General features: G+C 57.4%; 1 protein-coding gene across 1 annotated transcript; it reads left to right on the plus strand.

The window, feature by feature from the left end:
* The first annotated feature begins 216 nt into the window (after nucleotides 1-216).
* GPA33 (glycoprotein A33) lies at nucleotides 217-21,574 on the plus strand. Its single transcript, XM_024579552.3, has 7 exons — nucleotides 217-533; nucleotides 10,166-10,320; nucleotides 10,883-11,099; nucleotides 15,789-15,941; nucleotides 19,461-19,580; nucleotides 20,082-20,202; nucleotides 20,596-21,574. The coding sequence occupies exons 1-7, from the start codon at nucleotides 461-463 to the stop codon at nucleotides 20,705-20,707; spliced, it is 951 nt and encodes a 316-aa protein (XP_024435320.3). The 5' UTR covers nucleotides 217-460; the 3' UTR covers nucleotides 20,708-21,574.
* The last annotated feature ends 2,366 nt before the right edge of the window (nucleotides 21,575-23,940 follow it).

A 23,940-nucleotide genomic window follows, 5' to 3' on the forward strand; every position in this document is an offset into this window, starting at 1 on the left:
TGTTGTAGACGGGGAAGAAATTAGAGGGACAGGTCATACTGTGCCTGGAGATGCTTCAGATTGTGGGCGACGCCCCTCTTTCCCTGGGTTCAGACCCTTCTCTGAGATCCTTTCCTTTTTTATTGCGGCTGGCAATTTCCTGTCCACTGTAGGAGGAGCCACACCTGGGTGAGACGCCTGGGACTTTGTACCTTGGAGGAGTGGAGAAAAGGCAGGGAGAGGCTGGTTCAAGGGGCAGGTGGACAGGTTCCTGTTGGGGACCTTTGGTGGAGGAGGTACAACTCAAGTCCAGTCCCCCAGGTGAGCTCACCTGCCAATCCAGGTGAGGGAGGGGTGTACAGGCCACGCTGGTCTGTGGGGAACAGGAAGAGGAAACCACAGGAAACTTCTGGGTCAGGCCAGAGGCTGGTGTAGCACTAAGGAGTCAGCCCGGCCCTGTCTGGCTGCCACCAGCTCCAGGATGGGCTCGGGGCCCAGAGGAAGCAAGAGCATGGTGGGGAAGGTGCAGCCTGTGCTGGGGTTGCTGTGCGCAGGTGAGTAGCCCTTTCCCGGTCCAGGGCCCGGGGGGTGGGGGGGGATTCTCCCAGAGCCGTCCTGGGGACGCAGCTGTGCTCCTGCTGGGCAGAACGACATTTCCTGTCGCTCGGGGGGCAGGTTCCAGTCCAGAACCCAGGATCAGAATGGTGTTTCTTTCACATATTAGTAAACAACATGCCAGCCCAGTCTGGAAGGAAGAGTTCGTACATTCTCAAAGACCGTGTTTTCTGGTCCCGAATAGGACACAGATTCAGACATGAGATCTGAGGGTTGCGCCGAAGGGTGTGAAATTATGTGCGTTCCGCAAAATCCAGGTTGCGTGGATTTGGGCATGTTCACTACTCGCGATTTTAACCTTTGCCTTAAAACCAGAGAAAGAGGCGATGTCAGGAGTGTTAACATCTGTGCCACATAGAGGGAAACTGAGGCAGAAAGACACTTCAACTCCCCAACATCATTTCCAGAGCAAGACTCAACCCTTCAACAGCAACAACAAAAACTAGACAAGACCTTTCCGGAAGCCCAAGCTCCTCAGCCTTCTGACACTCTGGTCACTAAAACCTCGGAAGACAGGGAACCCCATAAAACTGAAACCAGACAGTCGTCCATACCCAGCTACACCCAGGTCAAGTGCTCAACAGCCGAGTCTCTGTGCAGGGCCCGCGCAGTTTCTGGGGTTAGGATGGGAGGCTTGGCGTCAGAGTCCTGGGCACAGAGGGAAGGAGAGTGGGGACGAGAAGCTGAGAGATGAGGGTGGGAACTTTAGGAGCAGATTCCATTTGGTGTATTTGGCACCACTGAGAAATCCCAGCGGCCCGCAGTTCAGAAGCTCCCGAGGCCCCAGGGATGTGGGAAGGAAGGAGAGAGGAAAAGGGTTACAGCCAGAGTCCCCAGCCTTAGCGCTGGACCAAGGAGGCTGGTTAGATGGAGCTCACCTTTCAGCTTGTGCAGGCACCCCCGCTTCCCCCCACCCCCATCTCTCAGCGCCTGGCCGCAGGGCCCTTGGGTGGGGGGCAGCCTGGTGCTGGAGAAGGGCTGGGTCAAGATGGGAAATAGATGTGGAAAAGACCGATTTGCTCAGGCTGGCTCAAGCCAGCCAGGTGGTCCACCTGACTGGGGCCACAGGGCCTGGCGACCAGGTGATAGGGCCTGGGTGGTCCGTTCCTTTTTCCGGACAGCCCTTCACTGAACTCGCAGATCGTGGGGGCGCCGCAGGGGTGAGGGTCTGGAATACACGCAGCTGCCAGATCCAGGCGGGGAAGGACGTGACCGTCCACCTGGGGCTGGGCTAGTGATGCCCGCCTTCCCCTCCCCATCCCCACATTGGTAGCCTGGCTGCAGCCCTCAGGTGGGTAAAAAGAAAGGATTTTGGCTTAGAAAATAAACCCCAAACAAAAGAAAGGGAACACTCACCCAGCTTAGAGAGAAAAGTGGCCTTAGCCCTGCATTACCGGGAGGGGTCCAGTCTGCCCCTCCTGTGAGCAGGCAGGCAGGTGACCCCAGTGGGGGGCACTCAGCCAGGGGAACCAATTCTCAGGCTTGTGGTCAGAAGCAGCATGTCCTCTGCTCACACCCCCACCCCTCCATCCCCCCCAGGCTACAACCACATGCCCCCACCTTCATCTCCCTACCTTACCCTAGGGGAAGGGGCTGGGGCACAGGGATACAGGGACCTAGGCCTGGTTGCCTGTTTGCCGAGTGAAAACATTTAGGGGAGAAATAGCCATGGTCAGGTGCAACTGAGCAATGAAGGCCTTCAAAGGTCAACCCTAAAAGCAACCAGGTGGCCTTCCCCACCATGTGTCAGGAGAGGGCACCAGTGGAAGGGGCTGGGACAGGAGGGAGGGCTTCCTGCAGGAGGTGGAGCTTGAGCTGGGTTCGAACAGACCTCCTGGCCTCCGCCCTCCTTCCTTACTCTATCTGAACTTGCCCAGACATAACTTAGACGTTGCTGACATGCTGGGCAGAGCGACACCGAGCTGAGGAGCAGAGGCCTGGGGCCCCTCGGGCTTTGGGGAGGGAGAAGATATCACGGAAGAGAATAAGGAAGGGATGCAGACAAAAGGCAGTGCATTTGAGAATTTAAAAACAGTCCTGTGTGATTATCACATTTCCTGACTAGCGAATGTTGTGCCAGCCCTGCATTCCTGGAATCGACCCCACTCGATCGTGGTGTCTGATCTTTCGCTGCATTGCTGTGTTCGGTTTGCTAATATTTTGTCGAGGATTTTAGCATCCGTGTTTATCAGGGCTACTGGCCTATAATTTTCTTTTTTTGTAGTGTCTTTATCTGGTTTTGGAATTAGGAGAATGCTGGCCTCGAAAAACGAGATTGGGAGTCTTCCCTCCTCTTGAACTTTTTGAGATTGTTTGAGAAAGAGAGGTGTTACTTCCTCTTGGAATGTTTGGTAAAATTCACCCGTGAAGCCATCCGGTCCAGGGCTTTTGTGTTTTTTGGTTGTTTGATTGCTGCTTCCATTTTACTCGGTGTAATCTGTCTGTTCACATCCTCTCATTCTTTCCAATTTGGTTTTGGAAGATAGTATGTTTCTAGGAATTTATCCCTTTCATCTAGGTTGTCTGCTTTGTGGTGTGTAGTTGTTTGTAACATTTGCCTACAGTCCTTTGTGTTTCTTTGGTGTCAGTTGTTACTTCTCCGCTTTCATTTCCGATTCTATGTATTCGGGTTCTCTGTCTTTTTTTCTTAATGAGTCTGGTTACAGTGTTGTCAATCTTGGTTACCTTTTCAAACAACCCGCTGCTTAGATTCATTGACCTTTTATACCTTTTTCTTTTTTTAGACTCTACTTTGTTTATTTCCGCTCTGATCTTTATTGTTTCCTTCCTTCTACTCGCTTAGGGCTTCGTTTGCTGTCCTTTGTCAAGTCCCTTTACGTGTGAAGTTAGATCGTTTATTTGAGATTTTTCTTGTCTCTTGAGATAGGCCCTTGACTTCCCTCTTGGGAAATCGCTTCCCTGGGTCCCCCAGATGTGGGGTCATTGTCCTCATTTTCGCATGTTTCAAGGTGTCTTGATTTCCTCCTGGATCTTCCTGGATCTCTTTGTTGACCCGTTCACTGTTAATGACATGTTGTTTAGCGTCCATGTCTTTGTATATTTTTCAGTTTTCCTCTTGTGTTGATTTCTAGTTTCACAGCATTGTGGTCAGAGAAGACGCTTGATGTGATTCCAATAGCAATGCTTTATCTGATGTATCTCCTTGGACAAGGGGAACAAAAGAAAAAATTAATTAAGTGGGACAATGTTAAACTACAAAGTTTTTGCACAGCAAAGGAAAACCATCAACAGAATAAAAAGACAAGGCACTGACCGGGAGAACATATTTGCCGACATATCTGATGACGAGTTAATATCCAAAATTTATACAGAACTTATAAAACTCAACACCACAGAACCCTAAACAATCCAATTTAAAAAATGGGCAAAAGACCTGAATAGACACTTCTCCAAAGAGGAATACAGATGACATATGACAGATGCCAATAGACATATGAAAAGATGCTCAACGTCACTAATCATCAGAGAGATGGAAATTAAAACCATGATGAGATACCATCTCACACCGGTCACAGTGGCCCTCGTCAATAAATCAACAAACAAGTGCTGGAGAGGGTGCGGAGACAGGGGAACCCCTTTGCACTGCTGGCGGGAACGCAGACTGGTGCAGCCACTGTGGAAAGCAGTATGGAGACACCTCAAAAAATTAAAAATGAAACTGCCTTATGACCCAGCAGTTCTACTTCCGGGAATTTATCTGAAGAAACCCGAAACACTAATTTGAAAGAACACAAGCGCCCCTCTGTTCATTGCAGCGTCACCTACAATCGCCAAGATCTGGAAGCAGCCCAAGTGCCCATCACTAGTCGAGTGGATAAAACAGCTCTGGGACTTTTACACAACAGAGTTCTACTCAGTCATGGGAAAGAAGAAAATTTCACCCTCTGTGCCCAGCATGGATGGACCTAGCAGATATTATGCTGAGTGAAATAAGCCAGTCAGAGAAAGACAAATACCGTGATTTCACCCCTAGGTGGAATCTAATGAACACACTGAATAACAAGCCAACTACATACAGACTCACAGGTGGGCAGCAGGCTCTTTGACTGTGAAAAAGAGACCCGGGCGACTTTGATGGGCAGCCGGGTTCCCCGTAGTGGGTGGGAACGTGAGGCCCGTCCTCCGCAGGTGGCTGGCATCTCGTAGTCACACTGCCCCCCGTGTTACGGGAGCTGGGGCGCTTGACCCTCCGACCTAAGGAGTCCAAGTGCCCCAGGGAACGGAACCTGGGACAAGGGGCAGACAGTGGAGTGGGGGCCGGGCCAGGGGCCCCGTCTGGCCATGCTGGCAGGGGTGTGACTCCCGAGTGGCTTTGTAGGGAACTCTCGAGGGGGCGAGGGGAGGCAGGTGGTGGGATTTGTCCGAAACCACCTTGATGGGACAGCGTGCTGTTTGTCCTTGGCCCGTTCATATATTGGGGGCCACAGCTGGAGGCTCTGGGACATCACACAGGCAGGTCACACCCCCCAAACCACCAGTGGCTGTGCCGGCTTCTGGAACTCGCCCCGCCCTCTCCTCCCCCCACTCACCTCTCCTCCAATTGCTCCTCCTCCCCCCACCTCAGCTCAGGAGGCCCTTCCTCAGGACAGCCGCCCCCACCCCCACCCTCTGCTCTGTCCATCCCCTGATGTGTCACACTTGCTGCCATAAAGGTTTTAGTTGCCCTTTCTGGTGGTTACTTATTTACCACCGGTCACCTCAGCCAGAGGGCTGAACACTGTGAGCGAGGAACTGTGCCAGCCCCTGCTGGCCACGTCCCTGAGTCTAGCACTGGGCCTGGACCACAGGCTGCCTGCTGGGTGGCCGTCACGGAGGCATTCCTGCCCTTCAGCCTCCCCAGGCTGCTGGGCTGTTCTCAGGGGCTCCCCTCCCCTGTCCCCACGCTGCCCCTGCTTCTCTCCGAGCCTCCAACTGGCTTCCCCCGAAATGTCCCATCCTGAGCCTTCCTGGGGTCGATGGATAAGAGGGACAGTTAGGGAAATGGATTTGTCCCGCAAGGTAAAAGACAAGCGTGTCCTCCTGGCCCCCAAGTATCGCCTTCCTTGCTGGAGTGAACTGCAGTCTCCTGCAGACACAGCCAGCTGGGCTTGGAGGTCAAGGCAGGCTGGTGGCCTCCGACCTTGGCAGTGCTCAGGCTTTGTCCCCTCTCTGCCTGCAGAGCTTCGCTCTGTCCCCTGCGCAGGGCACCAACTGTCAGGCTTGGAACTGGCTTCCTTCCCGAGGCACCTCCCTGCCCGCGGCCACCCAGTGCCCTTTGGGCTGCTTTCCTGTTCTCTGCCCTGGTGAGTCAGCGACGCCATAAACACCTGGCACAGCATGGCGACAGGGAGACGCCCCCACCGAGGACCGTCATAAAGTTTGCAGGAGTCAGGCGTGAAGGGCGGAGGGCAGGGCACCCGTCCAAGCTCACCACCTGCACCTGCCCGCCCACGTACCCGTCTGCACACGTGGGCTCAGGGGACCGCTGTCGTGGACCAGGCCTGTCCTCCAGCGACGCCCTGACCCACCCCCACCCCTGGGGTTGGGGGCTTTCTCCATCTGCCTCCTCCTCTACTTTCAGTCTCTTTGTTCAGGAGCTCCGGCCCTCTATCCCACAAGCCCACTCATGCCTCTCCACCTTCTGTCCCTGTGGGGACCAGAGGGAGCTCCTCAGGAAGCCAGGGTGTCCCCGCTCCAGCTGCCCCATCTCCCTGTGGAAGGCCGGTGCCTTTGCGGAATGGGCCGCTGTGCTGCCTGCCTGCCTCGCAAACTGGAGCCGGTGCTGCGGCCCCGGGAGCCCCGCGTGCATGTCGGGGGCATTCAGAAACTCCAATTGCACAAGGAAGAAACCCCACACTGCCCCACGACCCCAGATCCCAGGGATAGCTGTCACTCGTCCTGAGTTCGGGTCCCTTTTCTTCCAGAATCCGCCTTCTCCCAGAGATAATGTAGCAGTGGGCGGGGCTGTGCCCACAGCCTTGCACCCTGATCGGACCCCTCACGTCCCCACGGTCAGTGCTGTGAACTGAATCACTTGGGGACCATTCAAGTCCCACCCTCTCGGGAAGCCTGTCCCTTGCTGTCCTGGTCCCACACAGCCCCTGCCCTCTGCCCGCACACTTCACTCCTGAACACTTGGTTTAACGCGCAATAAGGCTCCGGGTGGGTGCTGGAGGACAGCCGCCTCTGAGGGCTTCCACGCGGGGACTGAGCCGAGAACCACTCAATCGGCAGGGTGGTGTTACCGCCCAGCTCTGCGTCGGCCGTGGGGCAGGAAGGAGCACCGTCTAAGGAGGGGAGGAGGCCTGCACCCACCCACGCACCCTCATCAACATGGGAATCCTGTGCATGGAGAAGACACCGCTTCAGGTCGCTCCAACAAGCCAGCAGGAAACGAAGAGGCCAACTCGAAAAGACATCTGCAGCCCTGTGTTCAAGCAGCATTTTCCCAGCGGCTGAGCTGTGGAAGCCGCACAGGTGTCCATCGGTCAACAAGTGGATAAAGAAGGTGTGTACACTTGCACCGTGGAATATTACTCAGCCGTGAAAAAGAACGGCCTCTTGCCATTTTCGAGAACAGGGCTGGACCTCGAGGGCATGATGCTCAGTGAAAGGAGTCATCGGGAGAAAGACAAACACTGTGTGATTTCACTTACACGTGGAATCTACACACACACACACACACACACACACCCAAACAAACAAAACAAAACCAGTCTCACAGACTCAGAGATCCACTGGTGGTGGCCAGAGGGGCGGGGGCGGGCAGGTGGGTGAAGAAGGTGAAGGGGTCTACAGTCAGCAATACCGTGACGACTCTGCATGGTGACAGATGGTGACCAGGCTTGGGGCAGCGATCACATCGTAAGGTATATAAGTTTCAAATCACTACATTGTCCGCCTGAAACTAATGTAACATTGCACGCCAACTCTACTGAAATTAAATAACCAAACACAGTAAAAGCCGGCGCAGTGAGGGCCAGGCTGCTGCCGGTGGGTTTCCGGAGGAGGCGGGGCATGAACACACCTGGGCGGGTCCCTCTGTGCCTTGCCCTAAACTAGGGCCATAGGGAAAAGTCATCGAATTGATCAGCATTGGTTCCAAAGATCCACGTTGAACAAAAAGTTCAACAAATACTTACTGATTTCTCACCCCTCCTCCCTCCAGTGCCAGTCGGAGCCCCTGCCGAGGCCACGTGCAAGGGTGGAGTCAGGACAAACCCACCTTCGAGTGTGAAGCATCCCCCCCACCCCAAACCAGCACTTTCTCAACACCAGAGCACGTGTCTAGTCCGGGGGCCGGCGGGACCCCTTCTGGCCGGCGGCACCCATCTCCGCCTTCGCGGACACTGTGGTTTCTCCCAGCAGATGGGCTTCCTAAGTGCAGCCGTTACCACCCGCCTCCCCGGGGCTCCCGTAAAGCGCTGAGCGTGCCTCCAGCAGCCAGGCCATCAAGCATTTCATTATCCTCCGCGGGTGCATAATTCTCCGGTTAGCTCTCCGGGGACAGTTCAGCATCTCGTTAACGAACCTTAGTCATTCAGCAGCGATCACCGGGGCTTCCCCTCGCCAGGGCTCCTGGGGTCTCCACTAGTTGATTTGGGGGGACATTTTCTAGCAATCTGTGGGGCGGGGTCTTCAACCGAGTGTCTCTGGTCGATCGTCCGACCCGTGTTTCAAGCCTGAATCCTCTGCGACTCGGTCGTTTGCCACGGAAGAGCTCCTGTTAGAGCCCACGCTGTGTGGGAGGCACTTCATGGAGCCCGGGGGAGGCGAAGATGAGGAGTCAGCCCGCAGCCGAGAAGGGCAGGTGCGGCCCCTGGGCCGGGGAAGGGCGCAGACGCCACATACGTTAAGTCAGCGACCCCCGCCCCGGACACCCTGAGTTAGAGAAGAGGACCCTCGCTCTGTAGCGAGGAAACTGGGCCTCCGTGTCTGTGCCCCTGGCCCTCGTCCCACCTTCAGGAGAGAGAAGCTGGGGGTGCAGAAACTCACGGGCCGCGGGCAGCACGAAGGACAGAGCCATCGACTCTGCCTGGGAGAGTTTGGACATTTTCTCTTCCCACTTGTATCCTGCCCCCCCCCGGCCCCCCACCCCTGCCCCGAGAAGGTCAGCACACCACTGAGGAGCTCAGCCTCGAGAAGGAGCACAGGGAGAGGGGAGGAGGAAGGAACATTCTGGAGCGTGAAGGACACAGCTCCAGGGAGGCAAGTGGATGAGAGCTGCAACTACAGGAGGGGCCGGGGTTCTGGGGACACAGATGCCCAACGTCAACCTGTGCAAGGAAGTGGAAAGGGAGGGGCTTGGAAGACTCTGGAAATTTCTAGAATTCCTCCACTTCTTAGTTGCGCAATCACGGATTAGATGTCCCACCTGGGGCCCTGTCCCACCCTCTGAGTGGGGAGGCAGAGGAGGAAACCAAGGCCGCAGAGCTATGAACAGCGAGCCGATGGAAAAGGTGGAAGGGCCCGGACTTACTCCGGACGCAGCGGGGAGGCTGGTGTCGGAAACACCGGAAGCCTCCGGGCTCTGTGACGCCAGTGGAGTGGGAACTAGGGGATACTGACAGTGAGGGGGCGGGGGCAGGTTGCATGGGCCATGGAGGAGCCCCAGGGATGGCGGTCGGCCTGAAGTTGGCACACAAAGCATAAAGTCTCATCTAGGATTGAGGAAAACGTAAGGGCGAGGCTGGGTGCCGGATCCACCTGCAGGGAGCTTTCTCCGACTTACAAAGAGCGCGTCAGTAGCGCTGCACGTTGGGGGGCGGGTTTCCTTTTCTTCCTGGGATCTTTCTCAGCCACTCCGTTCGATCCCTTCCCTCGCAAGTCCACGAGCATGGAAGGATTTTAGCGCACTGTCCTAAGGAGCTCTGAAACCGACCTGTTCTTTAATCACAACCCTTGGCAATTACTCTCCTTTCCCGAGAGTCCTCCCGGGGGCTGGTGGGTTACCGCTTGTGATTTGCCTCGAGCCCAGGGGTCCTGAAGAACCACCCGCCCAGGAGAGTGGAGGCGGGTCCCTGGGACGCAAGCACACACAGGTGCACGTCTTACGCCACGTGCTCTTCCCGCAGCCCACTTTTCAGGCTAGAACGCAGGCACAGAGGGACTGTTGGGGGGGGGGGGTGCACCTCGGGGTCCTGCATTTAGTAAAGAAGGAAACCCTATTTAAACTTATTAAATGCCACACGATGCCACTTCCTCAAATGGCCACGGAGAAGCTGTGTGTTAATGTGGGGGCGCAGGGTTACGGGAAGGGAAGTATCAAAGGGATCGCGCTCTGCATCAGGAGAGTAGGGACCAGGAAGGGTGGGTGGGACGGGGTGGGCTGGGGCTGAAGCCAGGCTGGTCTGGTGCTGCAGGGCATTGGGGGGCAGTTGGGGAGGCCTGGTGCCATGCTGGCCCTTCCCCCAGCCCTGCAGGAGCACAACCGGGGTGGGGAGGTGGCAGCTGGGGCTGCAGGTGGAGTGTGTCAGCTGCAGCTGAGGAGGACAGATGTCACCAGGCATTCCCGCAGAGGTGTGTGCCCACGCTCCTCACTTTTCCCTCCCACTTCCCGCTTCCCTTCCAGTCTGGGTGACGGTGGCAGCCATCTCCGTGGAAACCCCACAGGAAGTTCTTCGGGCTGCCAGAGGAAGGAGTGTCACCCTGCCCTGTACCTACCGCACTTCCGCCCCTACCTGGCAAGGACTGATCCAATGGGACAAGCTTCTGCTGAGTCACACCGTAAGGGTCCTCAGAACATGAGAGTGTCCTGGGAAGGAGCACAGGTGGCCAGGTGGCAGAGCTGGGGTTTGCCTAGAGGCGGAGCTGACCGAGGCAGTTCCCTGGGAACTGTTTGGGAAGTGATGAGTGTGTCGATGGATAAACAAATTCCAAGGGCAAAACTCAAGGAAACTGAGTGGGGTGGAAGCTGAGGGTGGCTGCCTAGCTCCACACCTGGCACATAGTTCAATGAACACCAGCAGCCTGAGTGAGAAGAGACAGTGGGCTGAAATGGGAGCGAGATGCAGGAGGCCACAGAGGTGGCCGTGCTGGGACCTGAAGAAACCCATTCACTTGCACCCATGCCCACGCTGTGATTGGCCTGCCTGCCTGCCCCAGTCTTTCCATACGGCCATCGAGCACAGGCAGATGGTGCCCCCTGGGGGGGGGGCTGTTTGCTCTGGGGTCAGCTGCAGCGTTTCTGGGCTGGGCACCGTGGCTGAGAGCCATCGGCACTGACTGGAGGAAGCGCTGTGCCAGGGCCTGAGGGTGACCAAGTGGCACTTCTTCTTCCTCCTCCCAGGAAAAGGTGGCCATTTTGACACTTCCAGACCAAAGCCTCAGCCACGGTGACCGTTACCAGAACCGGGTCAACTTCTCGGGCGACGCCTGGCAGTCCGACGCCTCCGTCACCATCGGCCAGCTCACCATGGATGACAACGGTACCTATGAGTGCTCCGTCTCACTGCTGCAAGACCTGGACGGCACCTCCAAGGGACGCGTCCGCCTCCTGGTCCTCGGTGAGCGGCCCCGTGTCCCGTAGGGGCGGCAGGGAGGGGGTGCGGGGTGGACTGGTGGCCTGGGGGAGACAGAGCCAGAGGCGGCCGTGCCTGACCAAGAGCTCAGTCCGTCCGTCTGTCCATCGTAGGGCAGCGCCTCCCCTGCTGACTGAAGGGTACTCTTGAGTTCCCCAGGAGCAGGACATCTCCCCAGGGCAGAGGAGGAGGCCCCTTTGGAGTGGCCTCTGGCCAGCCGGGGAGGCCCTGTGCACGCTCAGTCCAGAGCCCATCCTGGGCACCTGTCCTCCCTTTCACACCGAACTCACTAATGAGGAGAGAAGAGCGGCCCCTGTCCTGTTGCAAAGATGCTCCTGGGCCTTACGTCAATGCCAAGGGCAAACTGTGACCCCCTGACAGGCCATGTATCCTTCCCAGTTGTAAGTCCAGCCAATGGGCACGAGCCCCTTACACTGCCTCCCACCCTGGACCCCAACACCACACCAGGGGTCAGGCCCTACTGCCTTTGAAATACGCCCCAAGACACCATTCTTTTCATGCAAATAACTTCTAATCAGAGTGCATGGTTTTGAAAGAACCTGAACCGCCATCGATGTGTCTTTATTGTGTGGACAAGGCTCGGGGAAAGGAGGCCCGTCCCTCACAGTCAGAGTCACTGGGGACACCTCGGCGAGCACCCGCTGCTCTGTGACCGATGGCCCGGCCCCCTCGCACCGGAGTGACAGTCACAGAGCCATCCAGCCTTTCGGCGTCTCTTGGGCCACACATTCAATACACAAACACTAACGAAACTGATGAGCAAAAAAAAAAAAAAGGTTTTAAGTGAATTTACAATTTTGTGTCTGGCCGCACTCACAGCTGTCCTGGGCGGCAGCTTGGACACACCATTTTTTTCCTTTATCTTTTTCCCTTTACACTACTTGCTGGGACTTACTTTTTAACCGCACACAGTGGCTGCCTGGCTCTTTGACGCACTGTAGGGACTCCCACAACTTAGCCCCGAGTGCGGAATGACTGTCACCGCTTCCACTCGCCTCCCAATGAGGCTGCCCGTGGCCGCGCAGCCTGGCTCTTCTGCCCAGCTGCCCTCTCTCTCAGCGCATGCGCGCACCCCTTTACGTTGTCTGCCTTTCTGATTCTTTTTAAAAAGAGAGCTCACGTCATAGAGGGCGCTCTGCGCCTTTCTGAGCTCAGTGCTTCACGCCCATTTCTCCAGCTGCACTGGAGTCCTGCCTGTTCCCAGCGGACGCTCCGCGGGGCGGATGGCTGATTCGTTCGGGGCCGGTGCGCATGGACAGCCCCGGGCCGCTGCCGTGTGGTTTAGTGCGCGGTGTGGACGTGAACACACACACAGACTCTTTCACGGCGCTGTTGTCGTTTCTGTGGGCTAGATTCTTAAAAGTAGGACGTGGGTGTGAATCCATGAGGGCGAATTACTTTCCCCGCAGCCGCCTAGGCCGCCGCCAACATTGTTTCAGCGGGCCGTTTGCCACGGCCTTGCCAGCGCTGAATGCGGTCAGTCTGCTCCATCGCCGTAAATTGTGTTAATTTGCTAGGTGAAAAAAATTCAGTCTACATCGGCATTTTAACCTAACATCCCGCAAGCTTCGCCCTCCGTCCCCCAAGCTAGCACCTGCCCCCCTAAAGCTGGGACCAGCAGTGGGGAAATGAGGGCGTGGCTCAGTTTCCTCACTCTCCTTAGCCCACCTTCCCCGCCGCCCCCCCCCCCGCATTTCTGGCTCCTCTTAGATCATGACCCAGGGAGGGGTTTAAAGGGAAAGGCACAGGCTACCTGCGCTCTCTCTCGGCTGTCACAGAACCCCCATCTGTCTGGATTCACTTAACTCTCAACGCACCTTCCCTTGCACTCCGCAGCAGGCGTCAGCGTGCCCGTTCTGAGGTTCGTGAGGGTGGGGAAGGGTACAGGGCAGGGGACAGAGCACCTGGACGTGCCCACTGGCCCTCCTGTGTCCACGGAACACCGCATGGTGGACACATCACTCACTGATCACTTCTGTTCTGTAACAGAAGGTCTTTGCTTAGAGTCTGGGAGAATGAAACCCCGCCCTGCGCATGCGTGGACAGCGGCATCAGGGTCTTCGCAGGCAGCTCTGAAACGTCACCATCGCACTTTATTGCTGTCCAGCACGTCCACAGCTGTTTTCTAGGGGCCCCAGACCCTGCGTGCAGGGCCCTGCTGTGTTTCCCCCCGGCCCCGCTCCCCTGCTCCACGGAATGGGGGGCTGCCTCTCCAGTGCAGGGAAGGTCGCCACCTGGAGTGTATCTCCGCTCTGTTCACCCACGGTGGCGGCCTTACTCCAAATGCAAATACTCAAGTGCCTGTGCTGGGGACGCTTGCCTCTTTAAAAAATACTTCTTTTACACGTAGGAAACTGAACAACTTCCACCTGTATTGCTAGGTTGTGTGTTCCTCCCAGTCCACCCCGAGTTTGCACCTAACGCGTTGGTACTGTTCTTTCCCATGCCTGACACCGCGCTCCTCCCGCCGTCTCAGCGCTCGACGAGAGCGCCCGTCGCGCGGCATGCCCAGGCTGCCTCCCACTCTACAGCTACTCGGATGGCGTGGCGACACCTCGTTGGGCGTGCGCAGCACTTCCTTTCATCTGCATTAGCTCCTTGGGGAGGGATTACCGAGCCAGGAGAATGAGTGTTTTTACCCAGTTTCTCTTCTGCACGCACTGCCTCCCATTCTCCCATTACCCCGACGCCCCCAGCTGAGTCCCCCGCTTCCCACCTGGTCTTCCTTTGGGTAATCCGGGCCCCTTCTGGCTACCCGTAAACGGCTCCCCTCTTCCAGCCACAAGCTGGCTGGGGAGGGCAGCAGACCCCACCTAGGTGTGACTGTCCAGTCCTCCCCCTCCCCTCCCCCACTTCCCACCTGCAGCCCTCCAGGGCTGCTGCACCTTAATTAACTTGAAGGGCAAGGGGACGCGCTGCATCTGAGGTTATGGAACTCCGTGAAACCCACGTTCTGCTCCAAAAAAAAAAATAGAGCGAGAGAGATCATTTCGTACTACATGTTAAGAAACCCAGCAAATTCTCTTTTAAAAAAGTTTTCTTTCCAAATGGCTTGCTTTTCAGGCAGAAAGGCTTTCGTTATGTGGGGCCACCCACTTGGGCTGGGTGACCTCGGGACTGAAGCAGGGCACGGAGTCCTGGTCACCACCGGGAAGCCACCCATCTGGCCCTGGGACACCTGTGGCAACTGCGGGCTCGGCCTCCTCCCGGCCTCTGGCGCCCCCTGGTGTCCACAAGAGGAGTTGCAGGCTTTGCAAGGCCTGGAGCCCATCACGGTCTCTTCTTGCCCATCACTCTGCCTGAAATAAGTATTCAGGTGACATCTACCTCCTGTCCCAAAGGAGATCTGAGATCTCTGTGGGCCCCTGTAGCAGGTGTAAGGGCTGCTCTGAACAGCTTCCCCAGAACTGCACCGCAGTCTGACTGGGGAATGGGCCGCGCCCTGCGGGACCTGTAAAGAAAGAGGCGGAGGGCCAGCTGCCACTGATGGCTCCAGCACAGCCCTGTCCCCTCTGTGACCTCCTGCTCACCCCCACACACACTCCCAGAAGTCTCAGGCACACCTGATGCTTCCCAGGGCCTCCCCACACACCCCTCTGCCCAGAGGGGCGCACCTCTGACCTCCACTGCAGCCTCCTTCACGCTCTCCCTTCCTTCCAGTCAGGGCCTGTGCTGGGACCGAGTCCATGTCCTTTGGCTGTGCCTTCCCTGCCCCTGAGCCTTGCCTCCTGCCTGCCATTGTCCAATCACGTCCTGTGTGGTCCCTCCACAGGACTCCCCGAAGGCAGGGATGCCCTCACGGTGCCACCCCTGCCCCCAGCGGAGGCACTCATCCAGCAGGCGCCCCTGTGGTTTGCAGAACGAGCCACACCACGCGGCTATGCCGACGGTGCTGGGTGGGGGCCCGGCTGGGGGTCTGCGGGCATTCTGGGAGACCAGGTCAGGCACACGCTGTGAAGGCCTGCTGGCTTTTGTGCCCCCCTCTCTATGGGCTTCCTTGTCCCTATCTCTGCCCCTCTGTCCCCTCCCAGCTCTTCGGCCCCCACTCCCACCCAGCACCTCTGTTGCCCCCGGGGTCTCTCCCAACACCCCGCCCCTCAGGACGATGGCATTTTACCAGTGAAGGATGAACGGGGGGCAGCGCTTAACCCAAAGTGAACACGGTGAGGGGCTTGAGAGAGGGGCTTGCGTTGGCCCCAGGGGTAGGCAGCCTGCCCTGTGTTCTCTGCGAGCTAAGGTGGCTTCTACATTTCTAAATTGTTCTTTAAAAGCAGCAGTGACCCTAGGGCATGATGTGGCCCTTCTCAGAGTGTCTGCTGTCCCCTCAGGGAACGGGACCTGAAACGGCCCAGCTGAGTCACTGAGCCTGTAGGGAGCCCTGGGCCTGGAGACAGCAGGCCTGGAGCCCGGGCCTGTACCCCCATCTTTACAAGGTGATGACTCTCTACTGGCCATGGTGGTGCTGCCCCTGTGACAGGGACAGACCCGGTGTTCCAGGTGGACTGACCTTAGAGCATCACACCTCGCGTCCAGGCTGTGACTTCCTCTGCCTATGAACAAACAAGGCAGGCGTGTGTGTCTGTGGGGGTGGGAGGGCGGCTGTCACTAAGCTCCCCCTGACTTGGGCCTTCTCCTCGGCCTCTCCCTACACAGTGCCACCCTCCAAACCAGACTGCAGCATCCAGGGAGAGACCGTGATTGGGAACGACATCCAGCTGGCCTGCCAGTCAAAGGAGGGCTCCCCCACCCCGCAGTACAGCTGGAAGAGCTTCGACCTCCAGAACCAGGAGCAGATAGGCCCGCCAGGTAACCCCAGCCGGGTGCCGGGAGAACCCGGGCTGACCCGTCGGGACCCTGAAGGCTGCCCCGGCCCCTCCCTGCAGCTGGCACAGTGACATCCTGGGTCACCTCTCTAAGAACCTTTTTCTCATAACCACACCTACCCAGCTCACAGGGGGCTGTGAGTGAGGACAGTGATTCCACGGGAAGCACTGAGTGGAAGCAAGCATGCAGGACAGGTTTCCTGGCTTTCCTTCAGCCCCAGGACGCAGTTCTCTGGACTGGGCATCATCAGCAGTCCCTCGGGCTGCAGTTTCAACTTTGACTGCGATTGTGTCCTCAACTGTGCCCACTCAAGGGTGGCAATTTCCTGTTCCCACGCGCTCCCCAGGCCGGGCCGTCTCAGACTCCCCCGACCCCCACCTTCCCAAATGCACCCCCATCTCTGGCCCCACACCACCAGACCAGGGCTGCTGTGGGGGCCCCATGTTCCCAGGGGCTCAGGGGCCGCGATGGAAGATTCACTTACAGCTGCCAGGAGACGGATTCTGTCCTAGGCAGCTTGGTAGTTGGCCTTCGGTCAGGAAACATACTAGAAAAACAAGGCGGAACAAAACAAAACAAAAAAAAACAAACTACATAAATATCTTCCTGGGGCTCACAGTGTGGGAACCCCTCACTAGAACCCCGCCCGGGGCCCCCGCTGCCAGCCAGCCACATCCAGAGCTCCAGGATACTAGGCCTGAGAGGTGCCTGTCAGTTCAGTTGTGGGCGGTCCTCCAGCTCAGGGTGGCTGGAGAAGAGGGGTGCAGGGGCTGGATGGGTGCAGGTGCCCAGCGAGCACCGACTGGGGCGTCCATCAAACAGGGTGAACTGGTTGCTCTACCATTCTTGACCACAAGGTGTCACCACAGCAGCAGAAACATTCGTTTTAGCCTAATTTCAGAACTATTAGGACCTCTCCAAAAAAGGGGTTGGGGAGCCCCAACTCGGAATCAAAGCAGGTCTTGGGACACCGGGTGGCATGGGCTCATCCCAGAGCAGCTTCCAATGCCCACTGTTTGCATGAGGGGCGGGGGAAGGACAGTGCTGACCCTGTGGGAAACCCCACATCCCGACCCTGGAAAACAAGCCTTCACCTGCGAAGGGTAAATGTGCCGAAGGGTAGGCTGAGTTTCACCGATGAAATAGTGGGGGTCTGGTAAAGGCTATTCACCCCCAAAGTATGTCCAGGGCCAGAGAGCACTTTCCCAAAGTGGGCTCCTTCAAGCTGCCTCTTAAAAATAAAGTCCCGTTAGTTTAGATGAGATCAGCACCCTCCCGACCGCCCAGCGCTCGTTAGCATGTTAGAAGCTCTGAGCGTTCCGTCCTTAAAACCTCATTGACCCCTTCACTCTGGTCTCTACACCCGTTCTGCTCACGGCTCACTTTCAGCAGAAAGTATTAACATCACTCGTCTGCTACACTTCAGAAGGCACGCTGCGCTGTGGGGTCCCAGGGCTTTAGGGAGGCCGGCGCCCGAGAGCAGTGCCCTGGGCTGCTGGGGCGGCGTCTGAGGAAAGTACTCACGCGTGGAGCGCCTGCAGAAACCAACCCAATCGCCGGCTGTTACGGGGGCGGTGAGAGCGAGGCTGATTCTACTTTAACCCTCTGTTCTTTACGGGGGCTCTCCCTGACCCTGCGAGGGAGAGGAAATTCCTTTACCAAAGACTCAGATAGCACTTCCTGCGGGACTCTCGTCACCCTGCCATCAGCCTGTGTCACGTCTGTCTTCCCTCGTAGACTGGGGACCTCCTCACCGTGTTTAGAGCGAGGGCGATCAGCAGAGTCTTCTGGATCGCAATGCATCGCGATAACCTTCCTGAGTCATGCACGAATTCCTATAATGAGCATACATTGGCCTAATAATTTCTCCAAAGAAGGTCGTCGGCTGTTCCAGAAAGTTCTAGACCTCCAAACGGGATTTTTGTGAATGCTTCCACACTGTGTCATTTCGTCACCTTGGGCACATCAGCTGCCCGAGTGACACTGGGCAGGGAAACATGTTCCATCTACCAAATGTAGAGACTTCAGGCAGAATCGGCGAGCCCGCAGCTGAGGAAGGGTGTCGGGGGGCACGTTGTCCACACAGGCGGACACAGTCTTGCAGGAGTGGAAGTGGGCAGGGGTGGGAGGGAAAGCTGGAGGGGTGGCCGCGCCCCTGTGGCCACGTGGACAGGCCTGGGCGTGTTGCTGAAGATCCCCGATGGCCCCTGAAATGTCAGAGCTGGGCGGCGGGGGGATGGAGTGTGGTTGCCTGGTGGCAGCTGGGACCACACGAGGCTTTTTGAGAGCACCAAGGTCTCAACCCTTCTCTCAAAACTGCAGTTACAACGAAGCAGCTGGAGCACAGGACATAGAGATGCCTGTAGGCACCGAGCTCCCCTCCCAGGTGAGCTGGTCATAGGGCCATAGACTCAGCAGGGAGGTGGCTCGTGAGGACACTGGACCATCGCTGTGACCTCAGGAGGGGCATGGGTGACGCTCCCACCCCAGGTTCGCAGCTGCGGCTCCAACAACTTAAAAGGCTCACATATGTGGTGGACGATGGAGAGTGTAGACAGACAGCCGCCTCCCACCCCCACACGCAGATGCACACGCATGCAGCAACACACTCACATGTACACTCACACACACCCTCACATACACACCTACATACACACACACACACCCTCACATACACACATACTCTCACACACACTCACACACTCACATACACACACTCTCTCTCTCACACACCCTCACATGCACACCTACATATACACACTCACACAGACACTCACATACACACTCTCACACACACTCACACACCTACATATACACACTCACACATACACACCTACACACACGCACTCTCACACACGCACACCCCCCACACCCCCTCACATACACACCTACATATACACACACACACACTCCCACACTCACATATGCACACATGTACTCACTCTCACACAGTCGCACACACAGTACCCATGGCAGAAAACCCCGGAGATCAGAGGTCGTGATTCCTGAAGTCTTCCTCTTCATGAGTCCCAGCTAAGGTTCAGTTTCTGAACATAAAGGGGTCACAATGACACCTCCTAACCAGAAGGCATTTCTGTGTGACGCGCTCTGTGTATCGTGCGTCCTGGGCACGTGCCGTACGGAGGGCCTTCTGTTTTGGGCCAATGGTGACTCGTTCCTCATCAGACGCCTCTGGTGTCTGCGAGCCAGATGCTGCCGTCACACCCCTCATAACTAAGGAAACGGGGCTCAGTGATGCTGAGGGACTTGCCCACTGCCCCACAGTGAACAAGCAGCAGACCCAGGCTTCAAACCCAGGGTGCCCGGCTGCCTAGCACACCCCCTGGAGTGGTACCTCCCACCCGGTTCCTGCCCTGTGGCCTGGAGATGGGTCTTCTCCCTGCAGGTGGGGCCACAGGTGGGCCGACCAGCGCGCCATAGGCCCCGCCACTCCCACTCCACCCCGCCACCCTCCTCTCACCCCGAGGTCCTCCTTCCCAGGCGTGGGGCAGACCTTGACCCTGAAGAACATCTCCACAGACATGTCGGGCTTCTACATCTGCACCTCCAGCAACGAGGTGGGGACGGAGTCCTGCAACATCACGCTGACCGTCAGGCCTCGTAAGAGCCGCTGAGGGTGGATGGGGGGAGCGGGGGCGGGGAGGGGCGGGATCGCAGCCTCCTTTGGGCCCCCCTTGCCTGGTCTCTGGCCACCACAGACCGGCCCATCAGCAGGTGGGGCCGTGCCCAGAGTCGGCCGGCACAGTGTGGACCCCATCTTGTGGGGTGGGACACTCACTACCTGAGGGACAAGCTGGAGCAGGAACAGCCTGGCTGACAGCTGAGGACTTTTCTGGAGCCTGGGGAACCCGGGGGGCCATCTGTCCTAGTCTGTGTGTCCACCCTGAAGAGCATCCCCAGGCCTGGCTGGTCACGTTCCCACAGGCCATGCCTTTCACAGACTCTCCCAGGGGCTGGCCCCTGGGATCAGGTGGGACTGAGGTTCCTGGGTGCTGGGAGGGGCCGCCTGGGGTGCCGTGGCTGTGGGTGACCCTCCCGGCCCGCTCAGCTGGGAGCCTGGGCTCAGTGGGGTCAGGATTGCAGCTGCTCTGCCCACCACAGCCTCCATGAACGTGGCCCTGTACGCGGGCATCGCCGGCGGCGCGGTGGTGGCCCTCATCCTCATCGGCGTCCTCATCTACTGCTGCTGCTGCCGGGCGAAGGGCGAGGACAAGTCCAGGCCGTGAGTGGGGGCGGCCTGGCGGCACGGGGCTAGGGCAGGCTGGGAAGAGGCGTCCCGGCTCCTCCCACCGAGGGACAGCTGTCAACCCTATCAGCCTGTCCCGAAGTGGCGTGGAAGTCCAGATGTGGCCCACGGCCCACGGATCTCAGGGCAGGGCCCCTGTGGGTGCCAGGGTGTGTGGGCTGCAGCCTTTGTCACCGGCGGGTCCCTCCTGCCTGTTCCCTAACACCCTCAGCTCAAGAGTGGAACAAGTCTGGACCACTGCCTGTCCCCTCTGAGCCCCACCCTTCAGCCCAGGGTCCCTCTGCAGCTGGAAGGGTATGGACGGCGGGCCAGGAGGGGGCTGGGCCCAGCTCCCTGGGGAAAACCGTCCCTCTGTCCTCACGGCCGCAGGAATCGGTCCATCTACCGGGAGCCCCAGGAGCAGCTGAGGGACCTCTCGCAAAGGCGGCAAGAGGAGGGCGACTCGGAGCACGGAGACTGGGGGAGCCGCCGCCACTCCTGACCACGCCGGCCGAGGGTGGCCAGGGCCTGCCGCAAGTCGAGGGTCCCTCCCCAGCCTCCCCACCCCCACCCCAGCCCATTTTCCTGAGCCTCCCTCCCGGTATTGACGGCAATTCCGTCCCCCCGGGTCAGCAGTAGAGGCCAGACTTGGCCTGGCTGAGCTGTGCTCACCTGCCAAGGGACCCCTCCCCACGGCCCCGCACAAGGGGACCGCAGTGTGCCCAGCACCAGGGCAGTGCCTGGCAGTGGGTTTGCAGGCAAAACATTTTTGTTGAATGAATGAATGAATGAATGAGCACACAAAGGCCTCTCTATTATTATTCAACTTAGGTGCCAACTCCCCGCTCCGGGTCCATGTGGCCTGGCCTTGAGCTCACTTTCCAGCCTCACCACCGCCTCCCCCACACACACACCAGATTCCCTCCACGGTCAGGCACTGCTGGCGGGGGCCACCTCCAGCCCCGCTGCACCCTTCCGAGTGGCTGCCCACGCAGCATCCATCGCTGCCTGTCGACATCCCCGCTGTCCCTCCAGGCCCATCTGGAACCCTGGGAGTTCTCTAGCTCTGTCTGGATGTCCCACCTCCATCACTGGCAGCGGGGCACAGTTACCTGAGCCCCCTGCTGGCTTTTCCTTGCAGGTAGGGGGTCGTATTGCCCCTCCCACAGCCCCTGCTTGTTGGTCGGCTGTTTCCCCCCACAGGAGTCCAAGCGCTGTCGTACCAGCTTAGGCCTTGGGCCGGTGGCTAGTCTCCCCCAAATGCTGTTAACTATTAAAGAAATAGTGTCTCTTCTGAATGATCAGAAAAGCAATCTTTAAAATCTACTGTGCATTTGTGATTAAAAATATCTTTTATATATTCGTTAAACTCTTCGCTTCATTCGAACGCTGTCAATGATGATAATACAGTGATCAGGGGAAATTCTTTCTTTTTTGACAAGGATGTGGTTCCCAACGGGTGGAGACTCCTTCCCCTGCCTCCCGAAGGTGCTTCTGCTTCCTCGCTGAGGCCGGGGGACCGATGGGGCTGAGCGCGGGGTGCAGGGGGGAACACACCGGCTTTTGTAGGACAGCTGCCACAGAGCGCCAAGGCTTTACCCTCCCTCGTGGGGAAGCTTTCTCCTTGTTAGGGAAGCCATCCGCTCCCCAGAACGAGGCGGAGAAGGGGACATCTCCTTCCAGAACCAACGAGAGCTAGAGGCAGGGAGGGGGGTTTCCGAGGGGAGGCATGTCAGGGAGAGATGCCCCCTCCAAAACAGCAGGAGTGGGCGGTACGGGGTGGGGGCAGGCCTGCGCCACCTTCTCCTCTGCTCTCCCACTGGCAAACCCCAAGGAGAAGCCCGCTGGCGAGGGACCGGCTGTGCCCTCTGTGGGGATCGGCCTCCTGCAGTGCCCAGTGGGGAAGACAGGGGGCAGAGGCGGGCAGGCAGAAAGTCAGACGAGGATAACGGACACATCTGCTGTCACCTGTAACCAGCCGTGAGTGCCCAAGGCCGGGGTCTCCTGCTCCTGTTGAAGGGGCGGGCAGGCTCCGTCTGCCTTCTAAAAGCGCATCAGCTCACCCACAGGCGACCCAGTCTATGGGCCAAAAAAGGAATTTCGGAAACACGCACCCCCTGATGCTGGGGGCCCAGAGAACATCCGCCGTTCAATGTTGTTCTGGTTCCAGAAAATGGGAGGTTGGTTCCGCAGACGGCTGGGCCTGCAGCCGTGTCACAGGTGGCTGGGACAGCCTGCAGGTATGGCCCGGCAGTGCCACACACATGCAGGAAGGCGGTGGATTCCACGGGTTCCCTCCGCCACATGGTTTCCCTTCTATTTTTCTGGAAGTAATCTCCAACTCACAAAAAACATGTACGCACAATACAACCCTAACCAAACCATTTGGGGATAAATTGTCAACACAATGCCCTGTCACCATAACCGCATCACTTGTGACGCATTTTCCTCCTTGTAACAAGGCTCTTCTCCACCACTACGCAGAACAGCCACCCACGGCAGGAAGTCGGCCCGACGTCCTCAGACCTCTTCTGGTTTCACCGGTCTTCCCAGGGATGTCCATGGGAGGAGCGAAAGAACCCAGTTCAGAATTGCCCTTTGCAGGGAGTTGCCATATGCATTTAGTCTCCTTCAACTGGAGTAACTCCTCAGTCTTCCCTCGGTTCCCTCATGTGGCTGGCGTTTCTGAGGTCACAAGCCCGTGGTTCTGGAGAACATCTCTCAAGCTGGGCTTGGTGGCGCCTCCTGGTGGAACCCATGCCTCTCTGTCAGGAGCGCCACACTGCATCCCAGCGGGGGGCTCCGGGTTTGCACCTTCCTGTGACAGGTGATGTTAGCGTGGATCCCGGGGTCAGGTGGTCCCTACCAGGCTCTCCATGCCTCTGAAATCACTTGTTTGCCCACTGCCATTCATAAGTACCATATTTTGCCACGGATAATGTGCACTTTATGCCCAAATTTTCAAGGGAAAAAGAAGGATACGCATTATACATGGATATAATGATTACGTAGCATGGGTGTAATAATGGGTAAAATAATCCCATGTACAATGTACACAAAAACCTGGGTGCGCGTTATACGTGGCAAAATACGGTACTTTTGTCGAGAGGTTCTTAGAGGCTAAACGTTGCTTTTCTTTTTTTTTTTTTTGAAGGAGTTAAAATACAAGTTTATTTTAAATTATCACAGTAAAATCTGCTATCATTTTGTATTCGTTCTCAACTCATGTTAATGAAGAGACTTTTCTACCAGGCACGAAGGACAGCCGCCAGCTGTTAATTTATTCATGAGTTTATTAAACCTCTACAGACTCAACCGTCTCTATGTTACCCCCTGGGTGATAACCCATGGTTGTCATTATTTACCTGGACGCTTAAATTGTGTCAGACTTGGCAGTGGGCGCCCCATTCTAGGCGGCCTCGTGGGCCTTTGGCACGGCCCTGTAATTCTTGGTGCACTTCCTCGCTTTCTGGCATAAGGTATTAGGGGCTCGTTGTGGCACGTTCTCTACTCCAGCCTTGAAATTGGCTGTTTTTCCAAGGAGCACCTGACCCTTCTAGTGGAGGGGAGGTACCGTCAGTTGCCCCCCTTATCCGCGGGAGATACAGGCCACGACCCCCGTGGATGCCTGAAACCGTGGGAAGTACCGAACCTGGATATACTCGTTTCCAACACATAAATACCTGTGATACAGTTTAATTTATCAGTGAGGCGGCGCCGTAAGAGGTCAATGAC

This window comes from Desmodus rotundus, chromosome 12, assembly GCF_022682495.2.
Source record: "Desmodus rotundus isolate HL8 chromosome 12, HLdesRot8A.1, whole genome shotgun sequence".
NCBI classification, from domain to species: domain Eukaryota; kingdom Metazoa; phylum Chordata; class Mammalia; order Chiroptera; family Phyllostomidae; genus Desmodus; species Desmodus rotundus.

Coding starts and splice junctions, on each gene's coding strand:
- GPA33 (XM_024579552.3), top strand. CDS start 461: ATGGGCTCGGGGCCCAGAGGAAGCAAGAGCATGGTGGGGAAGGTGCAG. Junction 10,321..10,882: donor AGCTTCTGCTGAGTCACACC/GTAAGGGTCCTC, acceptor TCCTCCTCCCAG/GAAAAGGTGGCCATTTTGAC. Junction 15,942..19,460: donor GGAGCAGATAGGCCCGCCAG/GTAACCCCAGCC, acceptor CCTCCTTCCCAG/GCGTGGGGCAGACCTTGACC.